At 43.3% G+C, this 19,822-nt stretch overlaps 1 protein-coding gene across 1 annotated transcript in view; it reads right to left on the minus strand.

Annotated features, from left to right (window-relative positions):
• Positions 1 to 19,822, minus strand: part of PRODH (proline dehydrogenase 1) — an 80,766-nt gene that overhangs the window by 41,579 nt on the left and 19,365 nt on the right. Inside the window, exons 3-6 of the mRNA XM_075569027.1 lie at positions 10,413 to 10,447; positions 6,292 to 6,441; positions 4,698 to 4,762; positions 1,848 to 1,964 (exon numbers count right to left, since the gene is read on the minus strand). Coding sequence (XP_075425142.1) covers positions 1,848 to 1,964; positions 4,698 to 4,762; positions 6,292 to 6,441; positions 10,413 to 10,447 — 367 coding nt within the window. The remainder of the gene's footprint in view (positions 1 to 1,847; positions 1,965 to 4,697; positions 4,763 to 6,291; positions 6,442 to 10,412; positions 10,448 to 19,822) is intronic.

The following is a 19,822-nucleotide window of genomic DNA, read 5'->3' on the forward strand; positions in this document are numbered from 1 at the left end:
TGAATGGATGTTTACATTTTCAAGCACAATACTAGTGACTTGTATCCATTTATAAGGTTATGTTGCTTCATGTGTGTGACATTATGTGGTAATAACTATTTAGGCTTTGATAGAGTCTTGGGTTTATTGCAATCTTGCAAACATTAGATACCAGTGTCATCCCAATGTGGGATAGCTATAGTGAGCTTTTTTACCCTGTACTAAAGACCTACCTTTCCTGACTGCCTTTTACATACCACAGTACCTATTCAGGCAATTGTTATTTCACTGCCAAGCTTTAGTGGATATCACATGTTTAATTTAACCGTAGGGGAAGATAGGGATATTCTCTGATATTAGTATTATCAATACAGCTATTTTGATTGATATATCCCTATCACTTCTCCACTGCTCCTCTGAGGGTTTTTTTATCACATATTTGAAACTTTGAGTGTATGAATTAAATTGTGCATTAAAACTTTTTTGTTTTTCGTCGCATTTCGCTTTTAGTTCCTGGCTAAGGGATTCATCTTGTGGCTTTAGTATCACACATTAGTACTAGGTATGAGTGCATATAGAGGGGTGCTTTTTAACTCTTTTGAGTTCACTCTGTGAAATATATGTTAACTACCTCCCTTGCACCTACCGTTTCTAGGACATTATAGTTAATAGGTGAGCAGTTCTTCTCATAACCTGTGCGACTTCAAATATTGGCAATCAGATTACTCCCTGGATCAACATCCTTCCCATGTTTACTTATTTGGTATATCCCCGTATAACTTTCCTTTCTAAAAAGATGCCCAACCTTTTTTTGAGCATATCTATAGTATCTGCCATCACAGCCTCCATGGGTAATGAATTCCACATTGTAACTGCCATTACTGTAAAGAAACCTTTTTGTTGATGGTGAAATCTCCTTGCCGCCAACCTTAAGGTATGACCCCATGTTATTTGTGCTGCCCTTGGGGATGAATAGTTCTTTTGAAAGCTCTTTGTATTATCCCTGAATATATTTGTATATAGTTTTCATATCCCTCTTAGACGCCTCTTTTCTAATGATGATGCTAGGCACTGTGCGATTGTTGGGGGGGGGGGGGGAGGGGTGACGGTTGCAAAGGACAGATATTTGTCACTCAAACACATCAAGTTGCATATCCACACATGTATTTTACTTCTACAAAACAGTTAAAAGGGCATTCGAAGTATTATAGAAAGACAGTTATGAGCATATTACTATATTAAAGGCACCTTTTGATTCAGGAAGGAAAATAGTTTTCTCCTCAGGCTATAAAAGGTGTCTTTACAGATTGATCCCCTGACTAATGCTCCCAAGCAAGGATCCAGGTCACTCCGGGATCTTTTTGTATCTCAGATAATGCAACACACAAAAGCAGCCTGGACAATTAATAAAGTTAAAAAAAAAAAAAAATCCAGGTAGGAGCCAACATAAACACTACCTCCCAGCTCAGGTAGGACAAAATAACTGACCAGAAAGGAAAGACACCTTTTCAAGGTCACAATTTGTCCTACTGTCATCTTGGAGGAGTATCCCACTAATGATGGCTGCCATGGTGGGATGCAGAATATAAATTGTATTTTTTTAGAAAAAATGATGTGCTCCATTTAATCTATTAAACATGCCACTGTCCTTAGTTCACTTTCATCTCAGGAGGGCATGGCCTTTAAACAACCTTATACAGTAGGGTGTGAGAGAGGAGACAACTTCACTGGCAAGAGACTATATGCTACCTCTAGCTTCGCTGCATGGACTCATGTTATAGCACGTCTCTATGAAAGACAGTATGCTTCCCTCCCGTACCATGTTGAAACCCGGCTCTTCCACAGAATGAACAGAAATGTGATCTTACTTGCAGTTTCTCCACTTCCAATTCAATCTCAACGGCAGCAAGTCCAGCCTTGCCCTGGTCTGCTGCTAACTGGTGGAAGAACCCTTGCCATTTGGTGAGCACTTCAGAAAACTGCAACTGAAAAGGAGGATAGGGAAAGGGAGTGGATGGAACACAGTATATTGTTACACAGAGAGAAAGTAACATCTCATTGATTTTATGTTGCTATAGCCTCTTTCTCTTTTATAGCTACTTTTGGACAACATGTGCAGTGTATATTAATGGCTTTAATATAAGATGATATAAAGATAGATATTACAAAACGAGAAGAACAACCGAGATATTATGAGCAGGCTGGCAGGAATTGATGCCGAATTAAAGAGCTAATTTAGGCCAAATTATTTTTTAATGCAAATGTTAAATTACTTTGATTGCTACAGGGTATGCCTGGATCATTAATTCAAACTATGATGGAGCACTGCAGTCTGCACATAGAAACAAACACTGTGGGCCTGGTTGCTTTCCTATTACCAATTGTATATCAAATTGAACATATTTGGGATGGGGTTGCAGAGCAAGCTAAATAATTAACAGATCTTAGTAGTTAATGGACCAATGCAATGAAAATCATTTGGCGTAAAAGAAGTCTCTGCAAAGCCAACCACTGAAAACTGGTGGCCCGTGGCAATTGCCTTATCTTTTTCATTTTCATTGAGCTTCAACGTGTCATTTTACTTTAAATTGCTTTTTTTGGTGAGTGTAAATGCACTTTGAAGGTTATTAATTCAACTACAATAATGCAGATCAGGACTCTATGGCACAAATATTCCTACTGGAAGTCACTACTTTAGCATTTTAAGCAGAAGTGTGTCAACTTTCCTCTGTCAGTGAGTGATTTGGGGAACGGGCATAGGAGCAGTTAGAGATGCTGTTTGCTAATAATAATAATATTATATAGAAGCACATGCCCCATAGTGTATTAACGTTTAATACATGTATTAGGTTGATGGAAACCTTGAAAATGCACACTCACAAAAGGTGTTAAAATCTCATAGTAGAAAAACCTGATAACAGGTAGGAATCTCTGCTCTGCTGTGGCTGCAGGAACTCACTGGGACCAGGATGAATCACCTCCCTGCTGCAGACTCCAGTCTGGGCTCAGTTGTGATGTTATCCAGTGTCCCAGGGGAAGGGATATTGTTTGTACAGCTTTTTAGCACCGATTAACTGTTTTTTTTCTGTATATGTATATATGTATATTTAGCTTGTTCCTGCAACTGTGTCTATTAAACTCACTGCGTCTAAAGCCACATTCACTTATGTACCAATGAGATCGGCACCAAAACACTTGTCAAACACTTGCCAGTTGTGCAGAATAATGCAAATCAAGCAATGTAAAAATGCATCCTTGTTCCCTTTAAGTATATACTTGGGTGTTATTTTACTAAAGTCTACCATGTGCAAGACTGGGGCAAAAAAACAGCACCAACTTTACCAAAGCAACAACAGCCATTAAACCAATAGGGTTTTCTACTTTGCAAAACCAGTTAAAAAATAATGCACCAGATTTAATCGGTCGGAAGACTTTATTAAATGACTTCCCTTATGTTTTATGCAATTTTTATGTAATTTTTAACCCAGGCTGTGCTGAAAAGCAGTGCATAAAAGCGGTGTGCACAAGTTTATAGGGCAGCATGTGAGAAGCGAAAAGGTGACACTGTGCTCATTTGCATATAATCTCCCAGAATCCTTGCCTGCAGTGGAAGCATTGTATGCCAAGAGATAATGGTGTTCACAAGTGATATTTTTATTTGCTTGTAGCCATGCCTGGCTTGGCTACTAATCTACCCTGCCTGACATGCAAGTCCTGGTACTGTAGAATGCAGGCAGTGTTAGGCCCAATCCAGGGTTTTCCCCACCGGCAAGCAGCTCCCTTGAGGGACAAGTGGGGGAGGCAGGCTAAGGCCTGTGTTCTGCCCAATAAAGGGGCTCAGACCTTGGATGCTCCCCAGGGTACTTAAGGGGCTGCACACCCATGTTTGTGGTCTCTTCCCTGAGAGACTGGTCCAAACGAAGTGTGTGCGCAGGGCTCTGGCTACCTTCTATCCCCTCCCTTAGGGGAGGAGATGAGTGAGGATTATACCCCCTACTCTAATAGGGAGTGGGGGAAATGTTAGGACCGACCTCTGGGGCCCATGACTGGGGGTTGAGTCCAGGGACCATCCTGAGGCTGGAGACCAGTGCTATAATGTGGAGTGCTGCCTGTATGTTATACTCTATGATGGAGAAAAATAAAAGAATGTTCCCATTATCAAATATACTTCTGCCTGGGCTTGCAGTCTGTCAGGGGGAGTATGAGAGAGTTCTTCCACAGGGACTGCTTCCAGCACTTCTGGAGTCTGCGGTAGATGGGGGCGCTGACACCAGAATGCTGGGGAACCAACTATCACCCCTAAAGTCTGTCCTGTTTCCCCAACACCATCAGTGGGAACTCGGCCTTTGTGAGCCAACAGGTATGCAGTATCATCACACACCTGGTAGCCGGGGAATCTCCCACAGGGCGGGGGAAACAGCGCTACATGCTGTACAAATATTTTAAGTACTTTTACCTCCGCTACATGTAAAGCACCTAAAAAGAAAGCGCTAGTTATAAAAGAGGAAACCCAACATCACGTGTTGACAGAAAGAGCAGAAATATAAAATATTGTAGGGTTAAAAAATATTTGCTATAATAAAAAGGTTTCTAGCGTTAAGCTTACATCAATGCGTTTAGTTTACATATAGTCATGTTTGGCATCAAGATAACAAATGTAATTTCTCAATGGCGATAAATGCTTCAAACTGCAAGTAATCACAAAGTATACATCTTACCAAAAACTGAGGTCTTCCTAAAGCTGTGAGCTTAATGGCAGAAAAGCCGTCATCCGAACTGCCACCTGCAGACAAAGCATTGTTAGGCTTTTTTATTCTAAGAGAATTGTATTTTTGTTGCAGATGTAGCAGGCTTCATTGTTCCCCCAGATAACACAACATATCCTAGTAGAATACAGAATATCAGAGTTTCCATAGGAATCAATGGCAGTGCTGGCACAGTAGATCCCACCAAAGCCAACGAAGAAAACTGCTTCATCTGAAAGGTGCCACAATAAACAAACACTAATGTACACTTGAAGGCAATTACACCAATTGAGTAGCTCAATGGTAATACCACTGCCCTTAAAAGCAAGTGAACTTGGTACAAAATACAGTGTCAGATCTGCTTAGGACCTTGAGCAAGTCACATAGGTTTTGTAGTGAGACGCTAGCCTGCGAGTAAACAAGCAACTGAGGTAGTTTAATTGTGGCCAAGCTAATTCTTCTGAATACTTGTGTGCAGGGGACTTCCTCTTTCTGGCATCTAAACCTAATAGAACATGGGGTGAAAACCATACGATTAACCACCAATGGCAATATCTTGAAAAACAAATTAAATGTATAGCAATATCTTCAAAGAAGGGGAGTCTCATTGTAGAGATTAAAACAGAGCATTTGTTCTTGGGATATTGTTATTTATCCAAGGGCTGAATTTTAAACTCGATTGGAAGCTTTATTCCAGAACAAATGCATACAAACTGGATCCCATGATCAATTGAGCCTCTGAATTAAACCATAATGTTAGAGACATCATATTGTACACTATCATCAAGGCAAAGATTACTAAAGATATTTTTTTATTAAACGATATTCATTAAGCCGAGTGATGCAAATTTAAAATGGGTTGTATTAGGTACTACTTTACTGTGGAAATACTTTGAAAGGTTTGAGGGCCATACGTGCTACTCCATAAAACACCTTCCACGGTGGCTTACCAAAAATCTCCCTTTACGGTCAATTCAAGCAAATAATTAGCTGTAAGGTTTCTCCTGCCGGCAAGGTGTTATGGAGCACCATTTAGTAAACGTGGCCTTTTATGGCACGTTCACTTAAGTTGGGTCATAAGGACAGGCATTAAAATGTACTTAAAGCTTTAGTCTTTTTTTTTTTTTAGCTGTTCATTTTTGACCCCCTCTAAGAATTGGTGAGAAGCAAGAGGGTCTCTGGAGCTGAACCATGTTCATTTGGAGGTTCCCACGTCACGCGGGCCAATAGGAAGCTGCCATGTCATTCATTGTGGCCTGCATAAAGTGGGAACTTTAAACCTACATGAGATACCAGCAGCACCTTCGAGGTATGCATCTCAGGAATATGTGAAGAGGAAAAGTATGCATCTCGGGAAGCAGGTGGGCCCCCGGAGATGAAATTAATGAGGATCAGCTCCAGAGACGACCTTGATTCCCACATAGGAGTACATTTCCCACCCCCCCACCCCCCTAGTGAAATGGTCCTTAAAAAAAAAAGTGCTTATACTTCTTAACAAGACTTTTAATACAATACATATGGGCATTTGCTACACTCAAGTATTTGATTACAGATATGCAGTACCTACCTGAAGCCTCAATGCAGTTGAGAAAGGTCTCCATATGATGGTCACACTTTGCTTCGTCTGCATAGAAATATGTGCGCGCACTGATCACTCCGCCACGACGGTCGCCAAACCCACGTTGAACTTGGAATTTTTTCTCTCGCCGCGCAGCCCCTTTGAAGGAACAATTGACATGAAACACACTTTCTCTGCTATCTTTTTGCCTTAATGTATGCAAAAGAATGAATAGGAACTCTTATTAAGTGTTTACACCGTGTGCATATGTAACAGGGGTTGACAAAAATATGAAACACTTCGGGCCAGTCAGAATTGTTAGGAGCCCACATTGTTAGGCATGCATGGGAGTGGGGTGGAAAGGGTACACACACACACCGTGAAATTGAGAGCAGGAGCACAGGAGGGCTCAAACTAGCTCCGCCCTCAGACACCGCTGCCTACTGCTGTCCAATCGCCTCACTGAGCAGTGATGCAAAGCCCAGGATAGATAGATGAGATAGATAGGAGAGATAAGAGATAACCTTGTGTATACAACAGGCAGCATACACTGATTAAACACTCAATTGAAGGCACAGTAAATGGTTCCCTTGAAAGATTCTTGTATCTCCAAAAGCGCTCGTTCTATTTTTCATTAGAAAGACACACACACACACACACACACACACACACACACACACACACACACACACGATCAATCTGATAATGAAGGATTGGGCCGATTGTGGCCTAGAAAAGCAGCAAGTCTATTCATTTGCCCCATCACATGATAACACAACATATCCTGGTAGAATACAGAATATCAGAGTTTCCATAGGATTCAATGACAGTGTTGGCGCAGTAGAACCCACCAAAAGCGCAAACAGACTGATTCCCTGAAATGTTGAGAACCAGACCTACAAAACACCTGCAGTACAGAAGACAACGAAAATCAGAGGTGCATAATTAGCCTATTAACAGAAGTGATTTACAAGGTCATTCAAGTAACATCAATGGCCCTTTCATCGAGTTACATCCATTATATGTATAGTCTATTTTGTGACAATGGTTAATATATTATCAAAGCTATAAATATGATTAACAGACATTCCTGCCCTTGTGAAAACAACTTCAGTGTCCCTATGTGCACACTTTAGGCAGGACAGAAATTGGTGATTTATTGAAGTTGTGCTCTAGGTTTGCTGACTGCAATTGCAGGTAATGTTCTATTCTTGCAACGATACCTTCATTAAACCTTTCAAAGGGGCCTGCAACACAATGCAGTGTCAGCCTGACACTTAAAAAGGCTCTATTCTCCCCCCCAAAAAAGGAGTGCTGCAATACCAGAAAAATGGTAAGAATCTATGTATGTTAAGTAAAGTGTGGTTAGATTGAGGCAAATAAAGATGTTGGGTGTTTAAACAGATTATTACACCGTTAAGAGGTGAAGAAGCAATTCAGGTCTTGCCAATGGGTGCAGGTGTTTCTGAGAAACATGATCTAATCAATAAGTATCCAATTTTCCTACAGTGGCAGAAGAACATAATATAGAAAAGACAATAAAATGCATTTTAAAAGCAGCAATGTACTGTAATACACCTCTTCATGAATATACTGCTGTAGCAAGTGCTTATTAAAGGGCCGTGTTCAAGGTTTTTCTGTGCAGTCATTCATTTTGTAAAGAATTACGAGTTTGTAAAATAAAAAAGGTATATTTATGGTTCCTATGGCTGTATTTACTGGACCACAATTAGAACAGTCCGAGGTCATTTGTTCTCCCTTTGGACCTGCAGTAAACAGACACTAGTACAAAATGTGCCTCTTGCTCCAAAGACCCAAATCCTTTAAAATGCGCAACTTAATTAGGAAAGAAAAAGCAGACAGATTTCCAATAAGGGATGTTGTGCAATGCTAGACTCAGCAGTAACTGCAACAGTCTGTAACGTGGACTGGGGCTTTACTTAAGAGTTTCAAAAGGTACATTTGCTGACATGATTTTGGCACACACATTTATATTGGAAGCTAGGCTGAAAACAAAAAGAAAAACACTTTGAGCAATGCTGTTTCCACAATGTGGAGCAGAGAGACAATAATGAAAAGTAATGAACAAAAATAACTCTTTATGGCTGGGATAGCAAGGGCAGAAATGTCATTAAGCTATTTTAATAGTTGTCGACAAATCTATTTTATTGTGGTTTAAGGAGTAATCAGCAGAGGGAAGTTTAGGAATTATGAAGGTATATAACAGTTAGGCTTGTAGAATTAACACTATGTATAATACCCTCCAAACTAATCAGAAACCAATCTTTGAAAAAAAAAAAACCTCATAAAATGTGCAATATAGTAGACGGATGAGCTGCAAACACGATTTGAAAGTTTTCCCTAGAGGCAAGGAAGATGCACACAGCTAAGAATCATCTTTTTGAAGGTTTATGTATTTATTTTAAAGGAGCAGTTCACCAACTGTTTTGTTTGTTTTTGTACATGGCTGGGATGCAGGGGGGTTCCCGGAGATGAAATGCACATTTATAGGTTCTGAAGACCACCACCGTTTCCGAGTTACTTACCGCAGGTACAGCCCTATCCAGGGGAAAAGATTTAAATCTGATGCACCATGTTGGCCAATGGGAAGCTGCAACTTCATCCCTTGTTGCTTCCTATTGGCCTGTGTGATGCAGACGGTGTTTCACATAGTAGCGCTACATTCTTCTGTAAGCAACTCAGGTACTAGTGGGTCTCTGGAGCAGAAATAAACACTGTTCTGCATACCCCCTACTTCCCACCTATGCAAATAAAATAAGGGGAGGGGGGCCTAGAGGCAGAACCACAGCTTTAATAAGAACATCCCAGAGGAGAACTGTAGTTTAAGTATGACACTGTAGAGATACTGTACAGCAGCGGTGCGCAACCTAGTGGGCGCTCGAGACTGACTGCGGGGGGCACGGGGCTTACAGATGCCCCACGCGCATCCCGAAGGCCCTTAAATTAAGTGCCGGAAAAGAGGCGAATGCCTCTGCAAACCTCACTTACCTTGGCTCCGGTGGCTTCTTACACGCGTCGCCATGGCAACGTGATGTCATGACACCGCCGACGGAGCAAAAGGTAAGAGGGGGGCGCGGAGAGAGAGAGGAACTGCCGACAGGGGGGGCGCAGGGGAAAAAAAAAAAGTTTGCGCTCCCCTGCTGTACAGCATTATTTGTGGTCAGTTGACAGATCAGGAGATGTGAGGTGAATTCATTTAACGCTTGTATGTAGTGCTGGAAGTCTGGACAACAAGACGTAAAGTTACATGGATAGTTCGGAGTTCCCACACATGGAATTCCGGAATAAAAAAAGAACTCCTTTGCATATCTGTAGTAAAGTGTAATTCAGAGCTAGTGCATGGTTGCTAACATTTTTATTATAGAACTTTAACCACTTTAAATGCCCTTAGGAAGTACAGATGTAGGAAAACACTGTCTTCGGTGCCGGGGACAGTGACTGCCACGATGGCGTTGCGGTCCATGCTTTTGAATGGGACACCCTGCTGCAACCACCACCATTTCCTGATGAGTGGGCTTTGGATATGCGATTACATGACTTCAACACTGAAGCAAGCGCTGTGGTCTTTTTCGCACATAGCAATCCCAGTGAAAATACACATTAGGCGCAGACAAAGCAGCAAAACAGGTGAAATCTTATGGGGTTGTTTTTGTTTCTTTTTAAGAAATCTTTTAGTATTTAAATTTTGTATTATTCAAGTCTTAATGCCATTTTTTTTAATGAGTTTTAAAGTATCCTTTGACGTCTAGAGCATGTTTTAGCCCACCTCCCAAGCAGTGCAAGATCATTGCAACACTTTACTGTTTAGGATAATTTGTTGCCAGCAGTTTGAGCTATAAACTGTAACAATAGACAATGGTACCTTAGTAATACAAGGATACATTGTAGCTGCTCAGTTACATGGATTGAAGCATCCATTATATTAGTAACACCATAAGGATTTTTACAGATTTATAACACGAGCACCATATGATTGTCAGCTTAGGTAAGAATGATTGTAGACTAATACATTGTGACATGCTTTACATAAACAAATAAGGAAAAAAAGACATAGATTACAAGCGGGGGAATGTAGTATAGCCGTTTTAATAAGGCTCAGTACAACTTACCATCAGTTTCCTTTTCAGCTTCAGCAGTGCAAGACCTAGAAAACAAAACATCAAAAAACTCATTAACAAAAAAAGTCACAAGTATATGATATTAGGGCACTTGCCAGCAATTTAAAATCAGCTATCCCTTATGCCCCCATTCCTATGGATCCTTAATTTCCTGATACATTTGGGACACACACACACACACAGCTCAATTGTTCAACAGTGAAATGATTCTGCTGTTAAGACTCAGAAGAATACGTACTTGAGCCTGTCACCAACAATATATGTAAAATAATAAATACAGTTTAAGTGCAAGAAAATAGTTAAAGGATATAGTATATTATAATGGGGCATATTTGCCAAGTTATGTTTTGCAATAAGACGCCCAGTCACGTCAATGGGCTGTAAGGCGTCGTTTAGCAAGACTGCTTCTTAAGTATGGGCCAAGGTATATTACAGCACTGGAATGTATTTATGGAACAGCACCACGTAACAAATATGGTCCTTAATGCAAGGCCATGGAATTGGGGGAGGGACAGGAAGAGCTGGTATGCCTGAGGGGCGGGGGGAGCCTCTGCAGATTGTTTCCCCTTTAGAGGGAGTGGGAAGAGCTGGAGCTGAAGAAACTAGCTTCTACTCCCTAGCATTTCATTAATTAATGGCCTTGCAGAGGACAGGTGCAGGACAATAATATCCAGTGTACCTGCAGGACGCAGATGTCCAAGGCAGCAGAGAAAAGTTCCAGTCTATGGCTCTTCACCCGTTCTTTTAATGTTCGACACTGCTCCCTCACTTCCTCCCTTAACACAGTGACACTCATTCATATTTTTCTTTCCAGCGTAGTAATAATAATAATAATAATAATAATATTCATTCAGTGGTTGGAGAGATTTAAAAATAAATAAATTATGAGTACTGTGCCTGAAAATGTATTTAACATTGGAGAGGAGCCATTCTGACCATATTATAGAAATCATTTATATGTATAAAACATAATGCTTCCTTACAAAAAAAAAAGTGGTACAATGCAACCACCAACTGTTTGAACACTATATAATAAACTGTTTTTGCTACAAGACAAACTTCCCCCCCATAACATCAGTGAGGTAATGGTATGGAAAGATTGTCTCACATTGATGCTTATTCAGGACAATTATTAACCTGGTAACAATATGTTAGATCCTATAAATATATATCCTTGAAAAAGTCCCATCTGAATCCAAAACTGTCCATCAATAAACCAATTCTCTACTACATTTTGCAGTAAATGCACTGTTAAGGCTTAAGAGAATGGGTCTAGTGCATCATTAATAATATTATTGAAAATACTTAAGAGCGCATGGCCACAATCTGAACATTTCTGCTGTCTGACCATTCACATGCGGTTTTGGAAAGGCGTAGTGAGGGAAAGGCAAGTTTGATCTTCTAGAACAGGGAATGTCAGGCCCGAGGGCCGTATAAGGCCCTCGAAATCATTTGGTCTGGCCCTGCTAAGGCAACTGCTATAACCGGGGTCGCGCTAATTTTTTTAAAAATGGCCGCCGCGCACCCGATCGGGAGGAGGGAGGAGGTGGTGTGAGGCGCCGGCAGCCCTACACGATCCCCAGCAGCCACCGTACTAGCCCCAGCAATCCCTCAGCAGCCACCGTACTTCCCCCGCAGCAGTCCCCGCACTTCCCCCATGCTTCTCCAGCAGTTCCCCCCGCACTTACCCCAGCATCCGCCCTACACGATCCCCCCAGCAGCAGCAACTACCAGAGGAAGGGGGGCGGGGTTCTGTGTGCCTACATGGCTGCTGTGTGCCTGCCGTGTGCCTGCCCGTCTGTGTCTGTATGGCCCGCGAACGATGTTATAAATATCCATATGGCCCTTGGCAGAAAAAAGGTTCCCCACCCCCGTTCTAGATGTAGAGGCTATAGCAATTACCGTATTAATAAACCTAAAATGTCCATCAGCTTTCCAGTAAAGGAATGTCAAACCATAGCACTTCATCTCCAGACAGGGATATGCAGACCACACCATCCCTTTTACTGTACGTGTAATTATGTAGAGCTCTGTTCCAAAATGTACATACGGTAGGCATGTTAAGGCCAAGTTTTTTTGTTCAAAAGATGTAACCTGTTTTTAAAGCCCATTATCAAGAAAAACTACTGTAAACATGGGAGTTATTAAAAGGACATTTAGAAGACTAATTTCACTGGCACTCTAATATAGGTATATTAGAGCTATTAATTTCAGTAATGATAAACCAGAGGACATACACTTTTAACCCTGAATTTCAGCATCATGGAAAGACACACTACATATCAGATAACACCAGCTAGACGCAGACTACCTGTTGCTGACGTTAATCACACAGTCATGAGTCTTGAAGAACTGATGCAAGACGAGCCTTCCCCGTCACGGCCAATGGGAGCAGGGGGCGTGATAGGGGTGGGGATGTTATGCATTCCGTTAAGGAGAATCAGCGTTGTGTTAAGTAATCACTGGCAAAATACCAAACATTTCCTGTAACTGTGTAAGGTTGCGTCACAGCACGACAGCCAGGAGAGGAGAGGAGGAAAAGTCTGCATGAGGTTTTGGAACAAGTTTCTACTTATTGTTAATAATAATAGCATGTTCTGTATAGCGCTGCTAGTTTTTACAGTACAGTATGTAGAGCTTTACAAAGATATTTTGCAGGCACAGGGCCCTGCCCAGTGGAGCTTACAATCTATTTTTTGGTGCCTGAGGCACAGGGAGATAAAGTGACTTGCCCAAGGTCACAAGGAGCCGACACCGGGAATTGAACCAGGTTCCCTTGCTTCCTCTTGTTCACATTTGTTACTAGTTTGTAAAACTAGCAGCGCTACAGTATACAAGAACAATAATTATTATTTCCAAAGAGTGAGTGCACCCAGAATTCAACTAAGTTGTACATATACCAGTGTTGCTTTTAAATTTCAAGAATGAAACAAAAAACTTTTTCTAGTTATAAAGCGGTCATCTATAAAGTGTGTGCGCGCACATATATGCACACACACACACACACACACACACACACACACACACACACACACACACACACTAAATCAATGGGTACTCTACTATACACTGTAGGTCACTCCAAATATTGCAGATTCATGCGACAGCTAAGATTAATTTCACAATATTATTAGTACTGAAAAATAAAAATAAATTAAAAAAGAAGGCATAACAGTGTCGCACATCTTTAGTAGCAAGAGAGGTACTGACTCACGGGACTTGGAAATCTGAAGATCACTTGACAAAAGGTCCCTAGTAAGGACCAAACTATTGACGTATTTATAGATTAAACAAAAAACTTCAGAATACCATATATACAGCAGTCGTGACCCTCATAGGCTCTATTAGAACTGTTACTTTCGCAGTGGTCTTTAATCACCACCTCAGTTCTCATCATATTAAGAACACTGTATAAAAGCTCAGAGTAGCAGAGAAAGAGCTCATTATGGCAAGCATTCCAATAAGGAGGATTGACCACACCTGTATCCCAGTTTGGCTCTTTAATAAGACCAGGTGTGCCAAATTCTCAAGGATGTGCTAATTAGTGACAAGTGCTGCTCAGGTACTGTACTTAAAGCCCCATCCACTTACTGCAGAAGTCTGCACTCAAACCATATTACAGAATGTTTGTTTTCTATAGAACGTGGGAACATACTTATAAAAGGGTGCATTATTTTACCAAATACAGATAAAAATCGGGAGATATGCAGCTGGTATGGTTCATTACTCTGGAAACTGGTTTCAGCTGCAACAATGAATCGTTCAAATACATTTCTACCATTGTTAAAAAAGGAAGCAAATCTATGGGAATTTTTGCCTTATGAGACAATCGCTCATTTGCAGTTTAGATTGTCAGTACATTGTTTAGATATCTTTACAAAAGGACATAAAGTGTAGCAGAACATTTAGCTATTTCTAGGGAGCTAGTAGGACAGACAAACACCCTTATAATTAAAAGAAAACTGTAGCTAAGTGTCTGCTACATCTGCTTTCATGGTTATACCCAAGGTAGTACTAGACTAGATAAAACAAGAGTTTTAAATTTAAAAGCTGCACAAGAAAAACAAAGACAACCCCTTCGTTTTCAGCTATGACAAGAGGCTCAGATGCAAATTAAAGTGGATGGTTGTACACGGATAGTGTAATAGATTTCTGCCACATTTGGTAAAGTACAATATGCATGCATAAAAAGAAAACGCAGAACTGTTGCACAAAGTAAATTAGCTTCAATGGAAACGTGAATTGTTTTGTCAGTTATATTGTAAATAGCTATAAATTCTACAGACAAAACTGAGCTTTATAGCTTTGAGACTCGTCTCTTCTGCAACATCACATGCTATTCCCAAGCAAACAGCGCTGTCTAACACCTGTCTTTTACAGCTTGTTAAACTGTCTGCTGTTCTGTACTGCACAGTAGAAGCATAAAGCAGTAGCAAAGGTGTAGATAAGGATTTCGGGCTTATCAAATTGAAAGATAACATAGCATGGAGAAACAACTGGGCAGGATTGCCAAAGCAATCAGCTCAGCAGACGTGAAGATTTAATGATCCAGAGAGATGGCTATATGAGGGATCACCTGTTCCAAGTTGTAATGCTGTAATGCCTAGTTCTGGAAGGAGGATCTACAGGAGCATGGCTAGAGTTTCATGTAGAGACACACACACAATTTAAAACAGCAAAACATGTGAAATCTTACGTAAAAAATAAATAAATAAATAAAATAAAAAACTGTTGCCACTTTTTTTTTTTTTACTTAGTTTTGAGTAAAGTTTTACAGGAGGAGAGAGGGGAAACCGAAATCGTTGTCATTTTTAATCAGTTTAAATATACTGATCATCCTTTGATTTCTATAGCAGGGTTTAGCACACCTCCCCAGCAGTGCAAGACCTTTGTAACACTTTGTAACACTTTCCTATTTGTGATTATATGTTGTCAATGTTTCCAGCAGTTTCAGCTGTAAGCTCTAACAATAGTCAATATTACTCTAGTAATGTTTGGATACATTGTAACTGCCGAGTTACGCCTAGTGAAGGATTGATTGGAACTGCCAGGCGGCCATTTTGCTAGGCACACAATTAAGAGATTCTTCCATAATTTATTACAGGAGCACCAAATGATTGTCATTTTAGGTAAGACTGTAGAAAAAAAAAAACACACACACACACACACACACACACACACACACACACACACACACCAGAGTAAAGTAGCAATAGATAACCTGCCAAAGAAGTTGTGTGCAGCTATTTTCTCGAGGAGGGATTAATGATAAAACTGGGAGGCCTCCCCATTTCAGATAAACAGGCAATTATACTGACCTTTCTGCTTTATTTAAGTCTAGTGATGCCATAATGGTACCTTCTAAAAGGGAATATGTTCTTTAATTCAACTATACATGTTTCAGAGTCTGAAGCTTGCTTAAAGTCACCGCTTTATGCAGATGTAGCCAACGTTAGCGCTCCAATTAACAACTGCATGTTATTTAACATTAGCACTACAGAAAACAATGGCGAGACGGATAACGCACATGCTATGTAACATAATATTTTGTGCATTATCGGAGGTAATGTCTGCTACATCTGAAGCATCGAGAAGCCGGCTGGGGGCCACTTTGGCTCATCCTGCAACCTTCCACTTTGTAGAGGAAGTTATAAGGACCTGAGAGACAGATCCTAGCGTGAAGCTGCATCATCTGTGCATTAATCAGTCTTTGGGCAGAGAATCAAACGATGCCAGGAGGAACACTCTGGCTGGGAATATTCTGCTGGCAGCTGCATCGGCGAGCCCTGCTGTATACTCACAAGGAGAAAGCACCTTTCTGATCATTGCATCAGCATTTTCTCTATACAACAAAAAGATAGGTGATGTGGAGAGACTGGAAGCACCGTATTTAACAAACCACTTTGCCGTTATCATTCTGATCACGTACTTTATAGCCTTCTATTCAGGCTAAAATAAACATGTACGGAGTAGCATTTTCATTGCCTTGCGCCTCGCTCATCACTATAATATTACATATACAAGAGCCCTTACACATCACTACAACTCATCTATACCTCGCCAAATGGCAGTGCACACCTTGCAGTGTGATATTAAACATCAGTACGGGTGACGGCAGACACTGATTATACGCCAATTCATGTACAATACCCGAGTAAGAATATATTACAAAACACACACTATGTACATGTAGCCAGGTCCCCCTCGCGCACTCGCCCCCTCCTTTGTCCCCCCCCCCCTCGCGCACTCGCCTCCTCCTTCACCGTTGCGAGCGCGCGGTGTTGCTGTGCGGCCGGTTGCTAGGGAAGCGGGTCGGGCGGTTGCCGGGGACGCGAGCGGCGAGCAGGCCGGTTGCCGGGGACGCGATCGGGCCGTCGCTAAGGCCGCGATCGCGTTGCCACCGGCCCGGCGGCTAGCGGAGCAGGGCGCCGCCATGACAGTTAGCTCGCGCATGCGCAGGATGCCAGCTAGCGCGGGAGGCCCCAGATAGCTCGCGCATGCGCGAGGATAGACGGCCAGCCCCCAGGGTGCATAGGGGCAGAGACACCTGACGCCAGGGAGCCAATAGGGCTGAGGGATTTGCCCGGGAAAGGAGAGATACTTTTCGCTGGGTTTTGCAGTGACACAGGCAGTCAGGATCTGGACCAGCTAGGGGTAAGAGGTGGATGCAGGGGTCAGTGACCCTCTGCATTAGGCCAGCAGCCCCCAGTTAGGTCCTGAGCCACTTAATAGCTTGTGGAGTATAGGGACAGGCCCTAGATAGGGACACTGACCCATTTATTGGTAGCTTAGTCAGGGACACAGTGCTACAGCCGTGCGGCCCTGCGAGGTGGGTTCTGGGCTCAGAACACTATCAAAGACCCTGGGACTAGGTGATATTATCCGCGCTGGAATTCACCCAATGCGGTGTGGAGGACAACGTCGGATCGGGCGGAACTCCGGTGATATCGCGGTACCCGTGGCTGGAGCCCGGGCAGGTAACCTGCAACTCACGTGCACCAACCAGGCCTATCACCAGACATAGTGGCTGCGCAGTCACACATACATATGCAGACATTGGTATATGATTTTGGGAGTGCAAGACATTTGGGTGGGGGTTACTGGACACAGGGTGGGGTCACTCTGCGGGAGGTTAGCGTCCGCCGTGACGCCTAGAGGTGTTAGCGTCCGCCGTGACGCCTAGAGGTGGTAGCGTCCGCCGTGACGCCTAGAGGTGGTAGCGTCCGCCGTGACGCCTTGAGTGGTTAGCGTCCGCCGTGGCGCATGTGTTGAGATGTAATGTGATAAGTTGCTGCATGTAGTAAAGTTAATAGTTATATAGAGCTGTCTGTGTGGTCATTGTGTATTGTCCTGCGAGGAACTACTTCCCCTCTGGTGGGAGCCATCGCAGGTGGAGGCGCTGCATCATTAGTATTGTAATACATTGCCCCAGGTTCCCTTAGCGGATGCTCAGCCTTCTGTGAGCCAACAGGTATTGCACCACGCACCCCCTTGGTAACATTGCATGTTCCCTCCACGCACGCGGTATATGCGATTGGGTGGGGTGATATGACCGTTACATTTGGAGGCGCTGCTGAGAGGCTTAGACCTGGGGTGCCCTATTCAAAACCGAATCACCAAAAATCAGCATCATGGTAATTCCCTCACGTCAAGAGGTCCACGCGTGGGCCACCACCGTCCGTGAACCACCTAGACATGTGGTTGCAGTAGGGAACGTCCCGGCGTTAGTACCTGAAACTGACATCCGGAACTCACTGAGCAAACTCTTAGGCGCAGATAGAATATGGTACCGTGGCAGGGTGTTCGACTCTACTTATCACTTGAGTGCACTACCCCAAGCGGCCTCCTGGACGCCAGTAGTTGGGCTGACAGTCCTCCCTCTCCACCCGACACCGTACCCCGCGAGGTAAACTCTCGGCCTATTGGAGAGAGAGCAACGAACGAAGGTTCCATAATGGGGGTGACGCTACCCCAATTCGAGAAGCCCTCACTGTGGCATCCCAGTCTCAAAGTTATAGGAAGCTTAAGGCCTTCTCTGGAGTACTTCCAATACCCCAGGGGGAAGAAGGAATAGACCTGTGGAGGGAGAATGCAGTAAAAGTAGTAGAGGAGTGGTCGTGCACTGACACTGTAAAGCGGCAGCGTATTATGGAATGCCTCAGACCCCCTGCGTCTACTATGTTGACCATCCACAGGGACCAACACCCAGAGTTGACAGCGTTGGAAATGGTGGCGTTCCTGTTGGAGGCGTACGGACTAGCAGAAGACGAAGGAGCGCTCTGGACGAAGTACTTCCGTCTTTATCAGAAGGAAGGAGAGGACCTGTCGGCTTTCATCCACCGCCTACAGCTGGTCCTCGGGGTCCTACTCAATCGTAAGCTGGTCTCCGCATCGGGGATGGATGAAGCTCTCCATAAACAGTATCTGCGGGGATCAAGCCCCACTCACCCCATAGCCAACATGCTCCGCAGCAAGATAATGGACGGGGGCCCCTACAAGTTCACCGAGTTGCTGCGGCAAGTGAAACTACAGGAGGCTCATGTTATGCTACACTCCACCGCTACACCTAAGAGCTCCTCTGCCTCCAAAGGAAAGGGCTCTACGGAAAAGAAGGAAGAGTCTACTGCCTTGTCCAAAGGGTACAAACCACGACCCCCCGACCGACCACCTTCCCCATCCACGAGTCGCCCGGAAAGCCGCCCAGTGGTATGCTATAACTGCGGCAAGAAGGGCCACGTAATCCGTAATTGCCCAGAAAAGGAAGTTCACCCTGAGGAACACCCTTCCGATAGAGGAAAATCAGCCCGATCTATGGTCTGCAGTGTACCAATGGCAGAAGCTGACCTCGAACTCACTCATTCTGGAACTGGAACCCCGGATGCCCCTTCTGACGCCGGCCCCAGTGATGACGCCCCATCCGGTGAAGCTTGCAGTCAAGTGGGCCCTGCGGCCATCGTGCCCGTGGTACTAGAAGGGATATACGCCTCGGCCCTATTGGACACAGGGTCACAAGTAACCATAATATATCGCAGGTTTTATGATCAGCACCTTCAACACTGCCCACTAAGGCCGGCCGAACATATGAAGGTTAGGGGGTTAAGTAATGAAGACTACCCCATCGATGGGATTGTAAAGGTCCAACTGGACATACTCCAACTGAACACCGGCAAGAAGCACCCCATGCAGGTAGCGGCCATGGTATGCCCGGAGCCCCAAGACCATTGCAAGTACCCAATCATCTTGGGAACCAATGCAGACATAGTGCAAGCTATAATCCGAGCCTACTTGAGAGAGACCAACGAGTTGCCGCTGGCCGATTCGCTCCTAGACCCCATCTTACGAGAAGAATGCCACCGGGTGTATGCATTGGAGCGTCATGGGGACCTCTACAATCGTCAACG

Source organism: Ascaphus truei, chromosome 13, assembly GCF_040206685.1.
Source record: "Ascaphus truei isolate aAscTru1 chromosome 13, aAscTru1.hap1, whole genome shotgun sequence".
Taxonomy (NCBI): domain Eukaryota; kingdom Metazoa; phylum Chordata; class Amphibia; order Anura; family Ascaphidae; genus Ascaphus; species Ascaphus truei.